The sequence below is a fragment of the Squalius cephalus genome (genome assembly GCF_949319135.1).
Source record: "Squalius cephalus genome assembly, chromosome: 22".
In the NCBI taxonomy this organism is placed as follows: Eukaryota; Metazoa; Chordata; class Actinopteri; order Cypriniformes; family Leuciscidae; genus Squalius; species Squalius cephalus.
In genome coordinates, this window is record NC_137143.1 from 4,049,499 (window position 1) to 4,071,330 (window position 21,832).

The 21,832-nt window shown below is 39.2% G+C and overlaps 1 protein-coding gene across 1 annotated transcript; it reads left to right on the top strand.

Moving 5' to 3' along the window:
• Positions 1-14,318: 14,318 nt before the first annotated feature.
• On the top strand, positions 14,319-15,570 carry igfbp6a (insulin-like growth factor binding protein 6a; the record flags this gene model as incomplete). The annotated part of the gene is made up of 4 exons (XM_079857001.1): positions 14,319-14,655; positions 15,023-15,057; positions 15,191-15,310; positions 15,456-15,570. The coding sequence occupies 4 exons, from the start codon at positions 14,319-14,321 to the stop codon at positions 15,567-15,569; spliced, it is 606 nt and encodes a 201-aa protein (XP_079713127.1). The 3' UTR covers position 15,570.
• Between the last annotated feature and the right edge of the window lie 6,262 nt (positions 15,571-21,832).

Sequence of the window (21,832 nt, forward strand, 5' to 3'; positions counted from 1 at the left end):
GGGCGAGTTGAACTCAGGACTGATTTCAGAAGCTAGAAGGTCAAAAACAAGATTTCTGATTGTTCACTAAGTGACCATGTAATGCAATTCTGACATATTTTTATTGTCTTGCTATTTTTATTTTAGGCAAAATAGAAGAAAATCATACAGTTACAGGAGTGAGCTGAGAATATGTTTTTTGATAAGATCAGTGTTTCTCAGTCATGGTTCTGGAGTCTATGAACAAGGATAAGCTGCACTTTTTACAGGATTGCTCACAGCTATCTAGAATAAATTGACACGCTTCCTGTCAGCACACAATTATAAGATTGTCGTTGCTATCTAACAAACTAAACAAATAAAAATTGTAAATACTGAGTATTAAATGCTCGTTGAATAAAACAGCTGAAACATGCGGTGCATGCACCTGTCTTCACTGTGTAAATGAAACTCTAAATCTCAACATAATATAACGGTAACATGTTTGCATTAAAAATCATTTATAGACAGTAATAACTGCATCATTTTAAAATGGTGACTTTTACACATGAACTTTTTAACTCGCATGTTATAAATGCTTAATAAATCATTCGTACTTATTTGAATCAAAATCAGATTCATTATTTAATCATGATGCAGAAATATTCTATTCTAGAGAGATTGAAGGGTGTTGTGCTTGTGTTTAGGCTCATTAATGTAATGTTTCATGACTCATGTCACTTTTCTTACATTGAATCCTCTGTTAAAAGACAGGTTGTGATGCAAAAGGCCACAACTTGTGTATTCATGAGATATTATGAATCATTTCATTCCAATATTAGTTACATGTGAACAGTTATAAACCTTACCTGTGAAAGTGTTCAGAGTTCACAGGGCTGCCATGGACTCCCATTGGGGAGGAATAATGATAATAATAATAATAATAAGACAAGTAACAATTAAAATAGGGACTACAGAACCTTTGGTGCTTGGCCCATAACTACATAATTATGTAAATATGAAAAATATAAAGAAAATGTGTACAGCCTCAATCAGAAGTTACAGTAGCAAATTGTTTAACATTACTGATGTGACAACATTTCTGTCTCTGTACATCTCATTTAAATTCCATCTTTACCACTGTAACTCAACTTTCTTACAACCTCCTATCGCATTCGGATCAGTTTTGAATACAAATTTCTTTTAAAAATCCATACTAATTAAGATGTTCGGTATTACTGACTTCCAGGCGTGTTTGAGGGCCGGTTGGAGATGAAATCTGCTGGACGTCGGATTGGACAGCTCCATAAGTGCTCCCATATTTGCTCCATGAGCATTCTCTGCTATAGCCGCAAGAAAATTGTGTCCACACAATGCTCACAACATGAGAATGTGCACGGTCCTTCCTTGAAAACAAGCCCAAGCATGTCCCTCCTTACTATCCTTACACTCAAAAAAATACCTCATCAGTTGAGTGTATATTAATCATGTGGCAAATTTCCACATACAATTATTACATTAATAAAGCTGTTTATTCACTTTTTTGAGTGTGGGAGAAGATAGCATCACAGTAGCCTATATACTGTATATGTATATATATGTTGTTTTTTTGTCCCAAAGATAGAATATATACATTATAATATATATTTTATATTATTAATGAAAGGGATGTTTTTAGGAGCCCACCAACACTAAAAAATCCAACTTACGTTTTGTATGACAAATTCAGTTTTTAAAGTTTATTCAACATGAGAAAAGTTGAGATAACTCAAACACGTAAGTTGAGAAAACTCAAAAATGTCCTGCAGCTGGTTGCCTTAAACTTTTAAGTTTTCTCAACTTTTTTTTTTTACAGTGAATACAGTTTTAGACAGTTTATTTCTTTCTTTGTTCAGAAATGACTAGTTATATAACAGCTTTACACATAATGATCAATTAAAGTTCCACAAAAACACCTCTGATGTCATGTAAAAGGAACAAATAAGAAGTTTATTTTGCAAACAAATTATATTATTCTTTATAAAGCATTCATAATGATGCACCACAGTCCCCCAAATGCAGATGCCACTGGAAATTATGCATTCATTAAGCCTCACATTTCTGAGCGTACAGAGAATTTAATCCACATCACTCAATATATTTTCCTGAGTTATGCATCTGAGGAAAGAATGGTGTGAATGTTGAATTCATGCCCGTCACGCATATGCCTCACAATCACAGGCTCTTCCATTCATTTTTTAATTCCTGAAGTAATATTGCTAATGTATTTTCCCCACATCCTGTGGTTAGCGTTACAGTATAGGATCACGCAATCTGCTGCTCACCAGCTCTGTGAAGCGAGACGGACACTGAAACCCACGCATCCTACTTTTTCCGGGCACCGTTTGTCACAACGTGCCAGACCTTTAATTGTAGGCATAAAGTCTAGGCTGCAGGGATGATGTACGTATTTTTGTAGGTCAAAATCTGGAAACAACTAGCATTTTAGCACTTACGGTTTCATCGCCCTGAAGTCAATGGGGTTTTGTTAAATACCTGAAACAAGGTCTATGGTGAACACAAGCTCAAGATATTTTCATGTTTTATTCGTAACGCCATGCTTCCTAATGATATCTCCCAAGGGTAGCATGTACAGGGTGAAAAGCAACGGTCCTAGTACTGAGCCTTGCAGTACTCCATACTGTACTTGTCATCGACTAGTCCACTTTCACAGCCTCGTTGTGTTTTATAATTGCACTCTTTCAAACTAACTCAAACTTTCAAAGAAATTGTTTTTCAATAAAGACTGAAAGAGTTGTCAGAAGCTTAATGATAATGACATTGAAGTTATGCGACCGTATGTAGTTAATTTATAGCCATGAGTTTAGCTTGAGTTTAGCTTGAGTTTAGTTTGCATTCAATCTGTCTGACATGTAAAGCATGTTTGTTTTGTTCATTGTCATGTTTAGGGGCTGGTAAATGTCACTAACAGACAATGGTACAATATTCTATAATAACAATACAATAACAGACCTCACTTCAGTCATTAGATGCTCCCAGTACATGTTTGTTTGGAGGACGTTTCTACTTTTTAGTGCCCACAAGCAATTTGGAAGATCCAAATACAGTACTAAATTTACTTCGCCTGATCTTCCATTACAGATGTGAGAGGACATTCTTCCTTTCATATGGGTCGGCCAAGCTTGGAAAATGCTACTTTTCCAATTTCTTGTATTCTCGTAAATAAACATGCAAAAATGCATCTCTTTTATGTTCAACGAAGCGCCTAAATTATAAATATCTTTTAATGTTTCTAACTCACTTAACATGAGCAACTAAACACTGGATTTTCAACAAAAAAAAGCTGTTGTATTGAGATGATCAGACCTCACATAAAAAATATTAATACCAAATGATTTAACTATTGTATTACTTAATATCATGAAAATGAATGTGAAAAGTGGGGGGCAAATGAACAGACAGCTATAATGAAGGTACAATGATTACAGAATTAACTGAATGGTTCATGAACAGACAGTGACTCTAGAATATACTCACACATTCAAGTACATTTTAGAATTTTTTTTTTTTTTTGCAACACAAAACAAAATACAAATAATCACCTGCAGTTTACTAATAATTGTCATACTGAAATCTAATATTACATTGGACATAAACAGCTATGCCTAATGGTTTGCATCCGTGTTTCTATAATACTGCTAAGAGAAGTCAGTGTTGTCAAACAGTCAATATAAATCAATCTAATCAGCCCTCAGCACTATATCTGGTATTTCAAGTAATGTCTGTCATCATAAACTTAGATGATTCACTACATCAGTTGAATACAAATTCTGTCATGAAACTCTAGATGGCGCTGACTGATGACTCCTTAATCTCAATCTGCTTGCAATCCCATCATTCTCTAAAGGGCACAGCTGATTGGTTCCTGCTGTATCAGCAGCCAATGAGATCGCTGCTCAACATTCAAATACTGGGTCAACATTTGCTGTAGAAGTTGCAGTGCGCTTTCAGAAACCCTCCACCTTCCCCAGCTCCACTTGTGTAGATCTGCTACGGGTAATTTGTGTACTTAGTCTATATTGTACAGCATCAGCATGTCTTACTTGCTCACAGTAGTGTGTCATGTGTGTGTCGCACAATATAACATATCAATATTGTCATATCCATTACCATGAAAAAGAGAGAAAGTGGTCAAGTCAAGTCACTTTTATTTATATAGTGTTTTTTCCAATGCAGATTGTTTCAAAGCAGCTTTACAATGATAGCAAGAAAATAATGCAACAGTTTGTTTCGGCTGTACAACAGATCTACAAGAAAATAGCCGCTCTGAAGAAAACAGTGATGTCAATGTCCAGCTCAGTTCAATTCTCATGTACAGAAATGTGGAAATTCATAACAGAAATGTGGCTGTCAACAAACTTTGCAGTATAGCCAAAAAGTCTTTGGGGTTTCATCCAAAAGCTATTGTTTATTTGCACTCACACCTGACACAATGCTGATGTAAACTTGATGCCAGATCTAAACCAGAATTGCCAAATGTAACCAAAATTTGTCCCAAACTCTGCCATAAAGGTAATCAGCAGCCCTTAAAATGCTAAAAGTGCAAAATGTTAATTCCTTATTGAGCAACAAAATCATTCAGGCCTGCAATACTTCAAGTGTCATCCATCATTGCATTATTAATCCACTGGGGATAAAAATATTAACAGTATGTTTACGGCATGTTTACAACTGGATCAGTAACCTTATTCGGGAGCATTAATATGGTTGAAATCCGTTCAATCAAACTTTCCACATACCAATGTTTATATATCATTGCACACAGACTGACCTGCTGGGCAAAATTTGTTAAATGTCCATTGCTGACTGTTTCATGTCTGTTATTATTTCCAGTTCCTTCCTTCCTTTTCTCCCTTCAATCCTCGATTAACTGCTAAGTCCGCATAAGTCTGCAGAGAGTGGCATTTATAGATGCAAGGACTTCAGTTAGGGAATAAATTGAGCATAAAACAGTGCAGATAATAGAAGTTAATAAAAGTACTTTGTCTTTCAGTACAGTCCTTCATTCAAATGCATGAAGATTCTGTGTGCTTTTCCGATGTTTCCTTTCAAAACTTCTGCTGTCTTTTGTTTTTTTGTGTTTCACTCATTCGGTGTTGAAACATTGCTGCAGGGATTTGCTCCCATCAGTGAGGATAGGCAGAGATGTTGGGCAATGCAGTTGGGGCTCCAGTTCATCCTGTTCACATGTGTGTAGATCTGGTACTGCAAAGAGATGTGTTTTATCCAGGACCTTTCCAGTTCTTGTTGATAAAACCCTAAAATACACCAGACTAGCAGATCTTGTCTTGTTTAAAACAATGCAACGCAATTTATGTTACTGTTGTCTCCCAGCTAACGAAAATATTTCTCCTAACATTCCCATTAACTTCTGTTTACCATATCAAGTGATCGAATCTCTTCAGAAAATTTGGACTAAACCGCTCAATTCATATGGATTAGTTTTACAATCTCTTTATGAACTTTTTGAAGCGTCAAAGTGGTTGTTGCGTAGACTGTACAATGTATAAATAATGTTTTTGTGCTAGCATTTTGAGAACATTTTTACAGACCAGATTACTCTGAACGAACATTTACGTTATTTGAAGAACGTTTGTTCATAACTTTGAGAAAACCTTGCCAGAGCATTAGACAAAGTCCTGAGACATTCCCTGTTAGCTGAATCTTATTCTTTTTTTTACCTCCATTAATTAAAAGAAAGAAAGATACATTCTTCTGCAAATTTCCATTGTTTAATTCTTGATTTGGTTCTGTCCCTTTCACTCACCCATAACACCCAAAGTCATCACTGCAGGGCAGATGATGGTGTAATACAGAATTACAGAGATCTGATTATTACTCACCACACCTTTCTGTCCTCCCAAGGCTAAGGTTACCTGTCTTCTCCTGTTAGATTCTCCTCCAACCTTTCAAACCCATTAGACATCAGTGCAGACAGATCCCTACATTTCTATCTTTAATGTTAACCACAGATGTAAGGTGTGGACAGAGCTTGGCTTTGTTTTGTTGACCTGCTGCCCTGGCAACAAGAACACTGCATCAGCCAGATTATTTTTCATCTTTGATTTTTTTTGTACTGTATGTTTAAGTGTGCAAGTGTCATTTCTTTTTCATGTAGGCATTTCAGGACATTCACTCAATCATGCTGAAATGAATGTGTGCCACTACGTGCCACTCAAACTTTAATAGGGTTCTTGTTGACCCTTGTCTGAGTTGTTGAGTGACAAGTTAATGGCTTTGGTCTAATCAAGACTAAAAATTGTTATTTCAATGCTAGTGAAAATAATACATGAGTGCGTGCTTGCATGCGCATTCTGACCATGCCATCTCGAAATCTGTGAATGTAGATAACACAAACGATGTTTCAGTTTTGTCTCTAAGGAGTTCCCGAAAACTGTCTTTTGCTTGAAGTAGACCTGATCCTTTAGACTTCAGATTGAGGTGAACTCCCTGGTGATTCTACAGTCCAAGTATGCAACATGCAATACAGAGCTCCAAATAAAGTCCACCTTACACCATCTTTGAGTCAAGTTTCCTTGTGCTAAATTTGTTTGACACATGGCACATGCAATTCGCTATTGAATGCTGAGGTCACTGGCTCCATTGTTAAATAATGTCACTCCGTCTGCTATGAGGAGCGTGACCACTATGAAACACAATATCCAAGGAAAATATTTGTTATTTGTATAAGCCCAATGGAGGACATATTGGGAGATTCCTGTGACCTGAGACATGGAGTATATGACCAGTGGAAGGACTAGTGCATGGTGTATTGATGTTAAGAGTAAACAGAGGTATTGTTTTATCCATTTAGTCGAAATGTTGTGCAGCTCCACTAGGGAGAAGGAGTTGGATCAAGAAAAAATCACTGGAAATTACTCAAAACACCAACTTAGGAACCCCATCTGAACAAGCTTTCATGCCCAAAGCAAGGAAGCAATTATTCTAAAAATGGGTAGTTGAAATTAAATACTTCAGGGAAGTTGAGATCTCCTGTGGTGTGACATACTATACTCTATTTAATACTATTTTAAAACAGCATTTTGCTTATTCTAAATTATTGTGCATGCATGCATTGGAATATACAGTATACTTTTAAAAAACGTATTTGCCACACTATCGGATCATTTAAAGTGAACTAGTAAGGGTTATTATAAACTGTTAAAAACAAAGAAGAACACTTTCTCTGGTGTATTTTATGCGCTTTAAATAATAGTTAACCCTAAAATAAAATTTGCCACCTTCATTCTGTTTTTTCTTCTCATGCACTACACAAAATAAGGTATTTCAAGAACAATTCAGCTTCTTTTGTCCATACAATAACAGTCAATGGTGTTTCAAAGTTTCCAGTTCTAAGAGGTCGAATTAATCCACGCAACTATGATCTTTTTGTATTCTCATTTATCTGGATGTTGCTGAGTTGATGCAGTATGTGAATTGAAATCTGCCATCTGTGTTCATCATGTGGCCACAGGATTTAAGCCAATCACCCGTGATGTAAATGCCCACATTATCAATGTTGAAGAATGTAGAAAAAGGAAAACTCACATTTTCAATATACAAATATGGCTTTCACTATGGTCACCACACCTCAAGACATTGTTCAGATGTTGTATTTCAGTCATTTGTCAGGTTTTTGCCTCTTGTGTATAGGACTAATTACTTACGTATTTCATCCCACGCCTCATTTGCTAATTCCAAAACATAGTTTTACAGCTAGTAACGAAGGCTTGAGCCATAGAGAGAGAGAGAGAGAGATTTAGCGAGTGTGAATTACCTGAGTCTGTGTGTCTCTCAACAGTGTTCGGCAGCAGCGTCTCTACTAATAGCGAAACTGTAAGTTTACCTGCTTCAATAACAGCACTGTTATTACCTCGCTAGTTAGAAATTTCATGTAGCTTTTAAGTTGCTAAACAATTTTTTTGATACATTTGTAATGTGTAAATTCTGATAAATATGTTTATGTGCGAATGTATGCAAGTGAGAGCAGGAAAAAGAGAGTATGTGCTTACCGCACACATAAAACAAAATGTTTTTATCCTATTCTTCGCTATATTCATTTGCTTGTTCAGTGTCGATGTGTGTTTTTTTGTTAGGCTGTAAGAACCTTTAAAATAACTGAAATCATTTGGCTGAGTGATATGGAGCTATATGTCAAGACCTGCCTGAAACTACTTTAGCCGTGCTTTTCCCTGAAAATAATTCCACACCCTAGAACATTCGTCAACCAATCAGATTCAAGCATTCAACAGCCCTGTAGTATAATAGATAATAAATAATACATTAAATGGCTTTGCAGGAGCAATATGAAAGGCATAACTGACCCAAAATAAAAATCATATCATTTGCTCACCCTCGTATCATGTTCATGCCGCAACGTCATTACCATAATTACTAGATATAGTCAGAGCTGTTCACATCCTCGGACTCAGAATTATGCATTTCTTTGTCAACACTATTAACACCAAAATGAAAATGTGTAATTTGAGTAATAAATTGTTAAAATCAAGTAACAGTTGTTATGCAAATGTATTTTTACAAGTCAGAATCACATAATTATGGTAATTCTGACATGGCATGAACGCACCTTGATGTTCATATGCATGTTTTATCAATGCATGTAATTGCATTCATCATGGCCATAGTGTCCGCATATTTGGCATGTTTTATACTCTAGCTTATTACAGATGGTGTACTAGTGTAGTGTGCTGCGTTTTTTTTTTTTTTTTTTTTGTCATGTCATAATGATCATTGCTTTTGTCTTACCGAATGCAGAATAATAATCCACCTGCCGTTTACATGCATCTGTTTGAGAAAAGTGTTGATGACACAAAGAAACTCTCCCTCACTTAATATATAGTGTGAGACATTTTAGTCTCAGAAGAATCATTCATTTCTAAAACAAACAAAACTGGATTAAAAGAAGAGTTTACAAGCAAAGATGAAAAGTGACAGAGCCCGTAATACAACTTGTCATTAGTCAGACAACATCCGACTTGCTTTTCAGAGATTGACAATTGCATGATTTCAAAGGATTTACACCGGCCTAGAAATCGTATTTTTCCTGTTCGAAAGGTAAGATATCTACAGTAGCAATCATTATGTCGAAATTAGAGAGTGAAGGCAGGTGAGGCTTCAAAAGGGAAACACATGTTACTGTGAAGGGAGCTAGAGCTGATAAGTGACTGGATTTATCTGTTGCAGGATGGTGAATGGACCACTGTACCAGGGACTTAAAGGGTTAGTTCACCCAAAAATCTGGTTGATTCTTGCATGTCACGCAAGCATGTCTGAACTTTCGCAAGAACCATTGAGGTTTGATCTTCCACATCAACCAAGTGGAGCTGAGTGAGGTCATCTGCCTTCATATTTTTTGACCCAGGTCAATAAGTAAAATGAGTGAAGAAGGCCCATTGAGCTTGGATTCAGCCTATTGACATCACAGAGGTATTCCAAGTTCTGATGATCCTGTGATGGATTTTTTAATTAATCATAACTAACATTTATTTTTCTTACAGGAATAACATTCATATGCTTTTTAATCCTAATTGTCTCCAAACCCTTTGGTCAAAAACACTCAGTCAGTGTGTGTGTGTGTGTGTGTGTGTGTGTGTGTGTGTGTGTGTGTGTGTGTGTGTTAGTGAATCATGTCCAAATATAACAAAAGGGGAAATGAAACTGGACAGATATCGAAATTTATAAACTCATGACTTCGAGTAAGTGAAGTAAATCAAGAAATCCAGAGTTTGCTTCTACCTAGTAACAGAAGGGTTTGCTGAATTATGCATTTGAAGAACCAATTGTATTGTAGGAAAATTATGTAATGTATCATGTCACCTTTTCCATACTCCTATTCTATAAAAACTGTTGTATTCTTTTTGCTGGTGGGATTCTCTCTGAAATTGGTCTGAGATTCAAAGGCAAATTCAAAGGCATTGTCTGGAGTCTGTTTAGGTATTGCTGCGCAGCAAGTTAGTGGAGCACTAGAGATCTTATTTTAATGTTCATAGGGGTCAAGGCGTTGACCGACTTAATCGACGTCGATTAGGAGACACGCTAGAGCAGGGATGGGCAACTTCGGTCCTGGAGGGCCACTGTCCTACAGAGTTTAGCTCCAACCCTGAAAAAATCACCTGCCTGTAACTTTCTAGTAATCCTGAGGACCTTGATTAGCTTGTTCAGGTGTGTTTGATTAGGGTTGGAGCTAAACTCTGTAGGACAGTGGCCCTCCAGGACCGAAGTTGCCCATCCCTGCGCTAAAGTTTAATAATATTGAACGTCGATCAGGAGATGTTTAGGGACGTCGATTAGGAGACGACCCAGGTTGTCTTAAGTCAGGTGCATAGGGGGAAAATCTTCCACAATCCGTTATCACTTGGAAACAATGTTGAGCTCCACTTGGTGCCACTTCTCTAGAACTAGTTTGATTGGCAAAAGTTTGTGCGGTTGTCATAACTCAGTGGCTGTTAACTTTTCTGAGACCATGCATGGATGGCGTTTCAGAGGAGTACCTAATCTCTGGGATAGGATGTCCCCTATGTCAGTGGTAGTAGGACTTTAAGGATAAACGGCAGATCAAGGTTTGGATTTCGGAGTATGGGAGGCATGATTAGGCTTACTTTTCAAGAGACTGCCAAGAAGCCTCTGATGAATGCAAGCAGGAAAAGTCCAGGAAGCACTGCAGTTCTTACAGGGTGATGGATGACTTGCACCTTGACAGGATCCATCTATATGTCATTGGAGGACTGGTGGAAGTGTCCATGTCGGAGGTGGTCTGTCAGGTAGGATGAATAGATGAGGATGTGATTTACACTGTATCAGTGGTTCTCAACTTTCGTTCTGAGGACCTATGGTCACTGTCATTTTGCCAAGTAAGAAATGTTCTGGATTCCTGGATTTTGTTGGTCCTGGAGCAACATTCCTGTTCGAAAATGTAGTCCTAACCCTATCCTTACCCCTAAACCTAACCCTAGCCATAAATTCTCCCTAAAATCAGAGGGAAATGATAGGTAAATAACACTGATGTAGAAGCACCTAACCCTGATTGTAACCCTAAACTTCACATAAATTGTAAACTTGTCCTTCAAATCTGATTGGTTGATTGTAATGTTGTTCCAGGATCATCAAAGATGTTGATCCAGGAACCTGTTGTACTTTGTGAAATCACGTTCACCACCTTTAGCACTGCACGGTACACTGTAAAAAATGATCGTAATTTTAACGGTAAAAGACTGTAAAAATGCTACAGTGAAAAACTGTTAATTGGTTAACAGAAAGTTTCCGAACTATATACGGTAAATAACTGTGATAGATCTAACGGTACATTTAATGTAATTTTACTGTAACATACCGTTAAATTTACAGTTTTTGAAAGTGAAAAAACAACTCATTGTATAATTTACAGTGAAAAACCGTAAATTGACATTCCCACAATTCCCTGTGACACTTCACATTTGATGTATTTTTGTTGAAATAACTATGTTTGTTTCTTCATAGTTTTCTTCGTTTTTTCTAATCAGTTATGTACATTAGGGGTTTATGTTACATTTAATGTTGTTAAATTAATGTTTATTGCATTTTTTAAATTTCATGTGTTACCATGATGGTGTTTAATGTTTGTGTGAATGACACTGTGCAGCTTCTATATATATTAGTATTAACTTTCTTGTGGAAGAACTGCTTGTGTTGAGCTTTGATTGATCATGTGACTCTCATCACTGCTGTGATTGGTGGTTATCAGTGTACAAAACAGATATTAATACTTCAATAGGATGGTAAATTAACATTATATCATATTACTGAAATTTACTGTTATATTTACTGGTTTATACTGTAAAATTGACATGTTGTTCAGAATAGCACGTACATTTTACAGTTTAAACCAGTAAATATAACAGAACTCCAGTGTGTTATATGCTGGTTTAAACTGTAAAATGTACATGTTATTCGGTAAAAGCAATTACTGTTTTGTTGTATATTTTACGGAATTGTTCTGGTAACCCCAGCTGCCAGTTTTTTTCCGTAAAAACTACGGGATTTTTTTTACAGTGTATATATCTCTCCCTTACCCTCTCTTTGGGAACTAAACACTGTACATCACAACAATTGTTTACAGAACATTGTACACTAAAGGTGTGGACATGATATGGTCGATGGTAAATGGATATATTGTATTACAGATTATATATAGGCTGAAGTCACATCTTTTTCGGCAACACTTGATCGATTAATACTAACACTTTCATTTCACTTCTCTTCTACTCTATATCTATTTAGAAAAGATAATTACATATACTGGGTTAGACCAAACTGGGAAAGGTCACAGCACTTACATATTGTTGTCCTATTGTTAATTTAACTGCTTTTATTGCTCTCCCCATTTGTAAGTCGCTTTGGATAAAAGCGTCTGCTAAATGATTAAATGAACATGTAAATGTATGGAAAGTCAAAGACGCAGATGGAGAGCGAGGCAGCCCTGGAAGTTTCTTATTTCCCCTGTACTTTAGTGCTAAATACTGCACAGCTGTACAGATGTGGGGTCACTCTCCTTTCTAGGTGACTTGCACACCTGTAGGAATGAAGCTGGTTGCCAACAACATGTATGTAAACCCTTCCATGTGTTTTTTAAGAAGATATTGTCTGACAAAGCACATACACAGAATGTTTCCTTGGATATCAGTAAAACGTTTAAAAAAATTCTGGTTAGAGGGGAAAGCCCTTGTTAATTTTTCCCCATGTCACTCAGAAACACCTGTGATGTGGTGCTCATTTTCCTACTTGAGGCGATTAATTATGACATCATTGCGATGGGGAAATCAGTGCAATGACAGATCAAGGGTGAAGTTCTTGAAAAACAGGCTTAAAGTCATTAAGCGATCATCCATGACTTCATGAAAAAGGATTGTGCTAATTTGTGTTTGTGTGTGTGTGTGTGTGTGTGATTTGGGAGGAAAAGAGATGGAGACAACTGGAAAAAAGTGATACACTGCAATATAAAGTAATTTGTTATAGTAGCCCAAGTCTTGGCAGCATGTGGGTGTTGCTGTGGGTGTAGGAAATTTTTGTCCTGCTGCCAGATCAACTAATAAAATACGCCATCACAACATCCTAAGGGAAGTGGCACTTCAGTCTGAAAATCCAGGAAAGGAGAAACACAGACAAAGAAGCCATTTGGCAAAAAGACTTAGATGTAGTAACTACACATTGTGTCAAAACTAAGTTATGAGTGAAATTTAAATCTCTTAGATTATGATCTTTTATTTGACAAAGTTTGTGCAGACTAAATCTAATTTATAAACCAATCCAGCGCTAAAATATATACACTGTAATATAAGTACAATCAACTTGTCATTTCAACTTAAATTGCATTAAACTGGCTTAAAAAAGTTGATGAATCTTGTATAACTTACAAACAAAGATGAAAATTGCGTAAAAGCAATATAAAGCAATATAAAAACATATGTTGTCATAACTTATTGATCATATACTGATTTTTTACAGTGTAGTTACTCATCAGTTCTCATCCTTACTCATCATGTGTAACTATCCACAACACTGTCCAGCATTTGTGAGGCAGCAAAGGTTTCAAAGATAACCAAAACAAACTCTTCAAGGTATCAGTTAGAAATACAATTTGATAGAATGACTCCAGCATTTTAATAATGGCATATAGAGAGATGCCTCTCTAAAAGTACCAGAGTGGCAATCAGATTTATTGTCTGGTTCATCATCAATTAATGAACTAATATAAATGAAGAATCATTCTCGTTTTAAAACATGGTCTGCCTATTTCTGCAAGTATATCTTACGTAAAAATAAGTAGATTGTAGAAGCCACTGGCACATTACAATGCTTTTGGGAAACGCACAATATCAATGTTTAAGTTTAATCTCTATATGCAAAATGCTTTGGGAAGATAGACTCATTTCAGTTGAATAATACCATTAGAAATACTTATTATTTATGTGCATCAGTGGAAACAAAATATTGCATGTTCACATAATTCATGAACTCAAACCAGCTGAATTTGTACATCATTTGAAATGTAGCTGTGGCAGAAATGGGGAGGGATAGAGTTATCCAGTAACTCCACCTCTTATTTAACGCCCAGCATCTCTCAGTCTCCCACCCCTACAGCATCTCAGCTCTTTAAAAGCAGCCCATGTTGCATTTCTGGGCAATTTGATCTAATTACTGTCTTTAGATACCTGATTTCACACTACTACTTCCACTGAATATCAGAGAGACCTGGAAGAGAGAAGAGCATTCACTGAAAACAAGCTTTTCTGTATTGGACGAAGATGGTTTCTTTTCCTTATTTACTAACCATTTTGGTTACCATTCAACTCAGCTTATCTGGCTCCAACTCCCTTGTATTAGGCTTGAGGAAGATCTGCTCATTGTGCAATGGGCCCTCAGGGGACCTCAAGGGCCACCGAGCTGAAAGTTTATCCGGGGAGGAGATCACATCCACGTTGGCATTAGATGAACCCTGTGGGGTTTACACCCTACCGTGTGCTCAGGGTCTTCGGTGTATCCCTCTTCTCGGGGAGCAAAGCCCCCTTCAGGCACTGCTTCAGGGACGAGGGGTCTGCAAAAACATCAAAAGCACCTTCACTGACATTCCTCCGCCTACAGGTAAGATGGTCTTGTCTCATGGCATCTTTTCTCACATGGATTTTGTCTGGTTTAAAACTGGCTAACCTAAACAAACTAAACCTAAAAGTTGAGCATGTAGATACTAGAATGAAATTGCTATTCGCGTTCAATTTTGAGTTGCTCATATGATTTATAAGTTATTTCATTATTTTTGCATGTGTTTAAGAGGGAAAAGAAACCAGCAAACTAGAGGCTTATCTGTACTTTGTACAATGAGCAGGACTTTTTTCCTAAAGTGGTAAAAATACAGTACAAGGTATTCTTGAGCATTTTAAGTAAGTGCTGTTAAGTTAAGTGCAAAAAGCCGTACTGTAATCATATTAAAACTATAAGTTTTATGTTCCAGACAATCAACCATCAACCACTGATAACAATGAAAAGGTAACATATCTTCTTATGGCTCTGTAAATTATGTTCTGCATAAATATTAATATACTGTTCATACTGTCTGACTGTGAGTCATAAATGAAAACTTTTGCATTAATCATGTTTTCGTTGTTGTTTCATTCTATAGGGTCCTTGTCGCAAACTGTTAAACACAGTCCTCCAGAGTATTGAGCTCACAATCATTCATTCAATTCAGGACATCTACATCCCCAACTGTGACAAACAAGGGTCCTTCAGGAGGAAACAGGTGTGTAGAGAAGAAAGAAGGTGTTTTAGCAATGCAAAATCAAAGCAAAAATCCATTTGTCTGTGTGTTTTGCTCCATTGCCATGATTGTAAGAATGTAATCTGTTCTCTAGAAACAATAATATAGTTTGCTCTTCTTGAAACAGTGTCACACATCAAGGGGAATGCAAAGAGGCCAGTGCTGGTGTGTTGATGACAAAGGATCAAAGATTTCATCCCGTAAAAGAAATGATGGAACTATCTCATGTAACGGTGTCTGAGAATTGTGACAGAAATCTGGACCTGAAATGTGTTTAGGAAGGACTGAGAGCGAGCCGGCGAAAGAGATGACATACACTGAGAACTCTATGACCACAATCCTGTACAATCCTTCATCTCCCTCTGGTTGTGACAAATATGTTTGCAGCATTATGTGGCATTCATTTAACAGTCTGAACAGTTACAGTTACTGAATTAAAAACCTTTGTTTTCTTTTATATTAATAATTTTGTTTGTTATAAATCCTTTTAATCTTATTAAATGCTTGATGGAAAGATATAAAGATGATATACTCCAAGTGAATATCATCTCCCATTAATGTGCTGTATGTCTAGATTGAATAAGAGCCTTGCAGAAAGAACAAATTACAGTGGAAAATGTATTTTTTTCAAATTACTTAATATATTTATGTTGCCTATATATTAACTTCTTATATATTAATATATATTAACTGTCCTTTCTTTTTACACATATATGAAACAAAGTAAACTCTGTGTGTGTGATTTTAAATAATGTATATAAATGTTGCTCAAGATATTGTAACACTTTATTTTAATCAACAAAATGTTGAACACAATGCAACTCAGAACATGAAATGATTAACATGCAAGACAAAATTAACACTACCTTTAGACTGCAAGCAAATGTGGTCAAACTTTTCTTATATGTGTTTTTTCTGAACAGTCATGTTGACATTTATGCTGAGTTTTACATCCCTCATTCATCACTGTTCTGCGCTGCTGGGAGTCACTCCAAATATGTAACATATCGGTAGTTTTTCTGTGAATATTGAAGATAGTTGGGACGGTAGTCACGGGAGGGACTGTGAGGTGTTGGAACTTATAATTTTGGGTAACAGATACAAGCACAACTTGAGCGACTGTATTGTAAATAAATATAAAAAATGCTCTCTTTCTCCTTACTCTCGCCCTCATTATTGCCCGCTCATGAATTTGCTAGCTTTCACTGCACATCACCTTACATGTACAGTAAATGAACATGTAAACACTGACTTTAATACCCCAGCACTAGACATGGGGATGGAGTGGATTTTTCATTGGTCCAAAGGTTATTCTTATGAACAAACTCCCCTTTCATCCATACTGACTCTCACCCCGAGGTTCAGGTCAGGGCAACAATAAAACTCCTAAAGACCTCCAAATGAAGCTTGGTGATTTTCTGACCATAGCAACAGCAATAGCTGGAACAAAAAATGATAAATCTCCACACACTATATTATACAAAATCAACACAATATTTGCAAATTTACTATAAAGAAAAAAAAATACGAAAATATCGACAAATGAAGAGTTCAGATGCAAAGTGCCATCTGAAATTTTCTTCTAGAATGATCATTTTTATCAAGCTCGTATATTTCAGTTCAGTAATTTCACTTAAATGACAATTAATAGGTCATTTTCATTGCCATTTAAGTGAAATTACTGAACTTAAATATACGAGCTTGATAAAATTATCATTCTAGAAGAAAATTTCAGATGGCACTTTGTATCTGAACTCTTCAAATATTGACATAAGTATTCAACAGTACTTAGTTGAAGCAAATTTGGCACAGATTACAACCTCAAATATTTTGTGATGCAACAGACCTGGATTTTTCTGCCATCCTTCTCTGCAGATCATCTCAAGCTCTGTCTGTCACGGTTCATGAATGCATTGTTTCCTGCTTGTCTCGTGTTTATGTTGTTACATGTGTGTGGGTGTGTGTGAGTGGGCGTGACCGGCAATCATGATTATCTATCAACGAACAGCTGATCTCACTCACGGCGCCAGCTGCAGTTTATCCACTCATCTTTAAATACTCACCCATTTCTCATCTCCTTTGTCAGATCGTTGTTTGAGGTCCTCCGTGCTGCATGTCTGTTTCCGTTCCTGTTCCTGTTTAGCGTTTTCGAGTCTCGTGCTTCAGTGTTCCCGTTCAGTGTTTCCCTGTGGATTACTTCATCGTGTGGACTTCTCTCCGTCACTCACCAGCACACTCAACTCACCGTCTCTTCTGTCCAGCACTGACCATCGAAGTCCCTGCGCCACATGCCATCAGCCGGAGCTCTTATTTCTTTATTAACTTTCTCAATAAAGAGTTTACTTGCAATTGCTCCCTGTCTTTCATCATGACAGAACGATCTGACCCATCGATGGAAGCAGCGAGTAACCCATCTTCATCACTGGAGGAAATTCTCAACAGTAGCGTCCGTCGAATGGATTCTCAGGAGAAGAACCTCAACGACACGGGTCGCGCAGTACAGGCTTTGGTGGCGCAGGTGTCCGAGCTCACCCAGCAATTCCAACTACTGCGAGCTCCCACTGCGCCGCCCACGCTAGCCGTTCCCCCCACACCACCAGAGAGCCCCTCCCAGTCGGAGCCCCGCCTACCAGTTCCAGAGTCATATTCCGGTGAACCCAGTTACTGCAGAGCTTTTCTAACACGATGCTCCATGCATTTTTCTCTCCAACCTAGGACCTTCAACAGCGAACGAGCCAAGGTCACGTTTGTCTTGACGCTGCTGACTGGGAGGGCGGCACTATGGGGGACGGCGGTGTGGGAGAACCAAGATCCATGCTGCGCCTCGTTCCAGACACTCGCCGCTGAGATGAAACAAGTATTTGATCGAGCCGTCGCCGGGAGAGAGGCGGCCAGAATACTTGCGGATCTGAGACAAGGAGAGAGATCGGTTTCTGACTTTTCTATCGAATTCAGAACTTTAGCGGCTTAGTGCCAATGGAACGAGGAGGCGCCGTGGGACATGTTCCTGCATGGGTTGGCTGACCGCGTCCAGTGAGAGATCTACGCCCTGGATCTTCCGACATCCCTTAACGGACTGATTGAGTTGGCTCTGAGAGTAGATGCACGACTGTCCCGAGTTGAGCGACGGGCCCTGCCCAGTCGTACTCCTGGAGGAGAGGAGGGTCCACGAGCCAGCGGCGGGGACGCGGTCAGCCCCGTCTACGATCACGAGCCCATGCAGGTAGGGCGAGCTCGGCTTTCCCGGGAGGAGAAGGAAAGGCGGAGATCCCAGGGCCTTTGCCTCTACTGCGGTGGAGCAGGCCACTACGCTTACAACTCTCCAGTAAAAGGCAAAGCCCGATAGTAAGTATGAGGCTACTATCAGGTGGGATCTCCGCCAAGAAGACCTCATCCACATCTACGCTCCTCCCGGTAAGACTGAGACGGTCAGTACTCACCCACGACTGTCAGGCACTTTTGGACTCCGGGGGTGAAGGTAATTTCCTGGACCACTCACTAGCGCACAAACTTCATATTCCCCTCAAACCACTCACACACAAGATTGCTGTACACGCCCTCAACGGTCAAGAGCTTCCTACCATTTCGCTCACCACTGAAGATATCACCCTCATCACGTCAGGCAACCACTCCGAGATCATCTCCTTTTATATACTGGACTCTCCTCTTGCACCCATAGTTCTTGGACACCCCTGGCTCATCCGTCACAATCCTAAAGTGGACTGGCAACTGAGATCTGTTTTGGCCTGGAGCAATAAATGTCATGAGTCTTGTCTTGTGTCTGCCTGTCCGTTTGTTTCTGTGTCTGTGTTTCAGGAGGAAGCAGTGGATTTGTCTAACGTGCCCGCGGAGTACCTCGATCTGAAGGAAGTGTTCAGTAAGTCAAGTGCTGCTTCTCTTCCTCCGCATCGTCCCTATGACTGTGCCATAGATTTACTGCCAGGTAAGTCTCCGCCTAAGGGCAAGTTATATTCACTTTCTGCTCCAGAAAGGGAGGCTATGGAGAAATATATTTCTGATTCTCTAGCAACGGGGTTCATTCCTTCCTCTTCTCCAGCGGGGGCGGGGTTCTTTTTTGTGGGGAAGAAGGACGGATCTCTGCGACCTTGTATTGATTACCGGGGACTGAACAGCATCACGATAAAGAATACTTATCCTTTGCCGTTGATGTCTTCAGCCTTCGAGAGGTTGCAGGGAGTGTCGATCTTCACGAAATTGGATTTACGTAATGCTTATCATTTAATCCGCATTAGGGAGGAGGATGAATGGAAGACGCTTTTAACACCCCCAGGGGGCACTTTGAATATTTGGTCATGCCGTTCGGTTTGTCCAACTCCCCAGCGGCTTTCCAGGCACTCGTCAATGACGTGCTGCGAGATATGGTCGATCAGTTCATATATGTCTACCTGGATGACATATTGATTTTTTCCTCTTCTCTCCAGGAACATGTGCAGCACGTCCGACGAGTGCTTCAGAGGTTGCTAGAGAATGGGCTTTTTGTCAAGGCAGAGAAATGCGCTTTTCATGCACAGTCTGTTCCTTTTCTGGGGTACATCGTTTCGACTGAGGGAATGCGTATGGATCCTGAGAAGGTTAAGGCTGTGGTAGATTGCCCAAGTCCAGATTCCCTTAAGGCCCTACAGAGGTTTCTGGGATTCGCCAACTTCTACCGGCGTTTTATTCGCAACTTCAGCCAACTAGCCGCACCTCTGACCGCCTTGACCTCCCCCAGAACTACGTTCAGGTGGTCAGACACAGCCGAGGCTGTGTTTGCCAAACTGAAAGGTTGCTTTGTTTCAGCCCCCATTTTAATTGCCCCTGATCTATCACGTCAGTTCGTGGTGGAGGTCGATGCATCAGAGGTGGGGGTAGGTGCAGTTCTATCCCAACGTTCTCCCTCAGACGACAAGATGCACCCTTGCGCGTTTTTGTCTCATCGGTTATCTCCTGCTGAACGTAATTATGACATTGGTAACAGAGAGTTGTTGGCAGTCATTTAGCATTGGAGGAATGGCGCCACTGGTTAGAAGGCTCGGGGGTACCTTTTATCGTCTGGACTGATCACAAGAATCTGGAATACATTAGAACCGCCAAAAGATTGAACTCCAGGCAGGCTCGGTGGGCACTTTTTTTCGGTCGTTTTGATTTTACTCTCTCGTACCACCCGGGTTCCAAAAACATCAAACCCGATTCTTTATCGCGCATTTTTGACCGTTCCGAACGCCCGTCTACTCCCGAGTGCATTTTACCTGAGACCCTATTTGTCTCCACACTCACATGGGAGGTCGAATCGAAGGTCAAGACGGCCTTAGAAGGGGTAACGCCTCCGCCCAGTTGCCCACCGAATCGGTTATTTGTGCCGGAGGGATTACGATCCGACGTCATTCAGTGGGGGCATTGTTCCAATGTGGCTTGTCATCCAGGAGTCAATCGCACTAAATTTCTGGTCAAGCAACGATTCTGGTTGCCACTTATGGTTCGAGACATTCACAGTTTTGTTTTGGCTTGCTCAGTTTGTGCCACTGGTAAGACTTCCAATCAACCCCCAGATGGGTTACTTCAACCGCTGCCTGTCCCTTTGAGACCCTGGTCCCATATTGCGCTAGATTTTATTACCGCCCTCCCGCCCTCTCAGGGCAACGCAGTAGTTTTTCTCGAAGGTAGTCGATTGTCGAGTTCACGCGCATAGGTTTAGTACGTACGATCATGCGCCCGAACTCGACAATCGACTACTGTGGACTTCAACCGAAAACAGGATGTAAATACAGGTATGTGCGCTGGCTGAAATAACATCATTTTTATTCATATCTTGCACATCTACTGCAGTCAGATTCACTCACATGGCTGGGCACTTGTAATGACACATCAAGGATGTTAAGAGGCTAAAAGCAGGTTTAAAACTTACTCCATTTAAGTCAACAGGGTGCAAATTTTAAAAAGAGGATAACACGGTGTAGGCAACACCGATTTTTGACGTTGTTCTCTGTACTGACAGCACTCCAAATTTAACAAAAAATGAGCTCAATGTTAAAATTGACCGGAGTTCTCCTTTAAACACACCTTCCTGTCATTTTTACAGGTCACACAGGTCGAGAGCTGTCGTTCCAAACACACACCTTTGCGATTCTTTTTGCAAATGTTTGTAAGAACTATGGTTTTGGGAAACACCGACTCGTTGAACTGTGCTGATAACGATGGAACTTGCGACCATAGTTGGCTAATGATGATGTTGGGAAACACACCCCTGGTCAGTAAGCTTCTTTAGGAGGTCTGTCCTTTCCTGACGTCTGGCGTACAGCTGCTTCTTGAGTTCATGCTGGCAGAGGAAAAAATGGCTAGACGGTGCTCTAAGCGATGTCATGCGTTTTTTAGGCCAAAACATTTTTGTCACATACAGCAAACATCTCCTCACTATCCGCTGGCTGCCTGTCCCCTGAACACAGTGTAAAAAACCACAGTCTCTGTAGACAGCCCAGGCTCCACAAGCGGTAAGAAAAACAAACT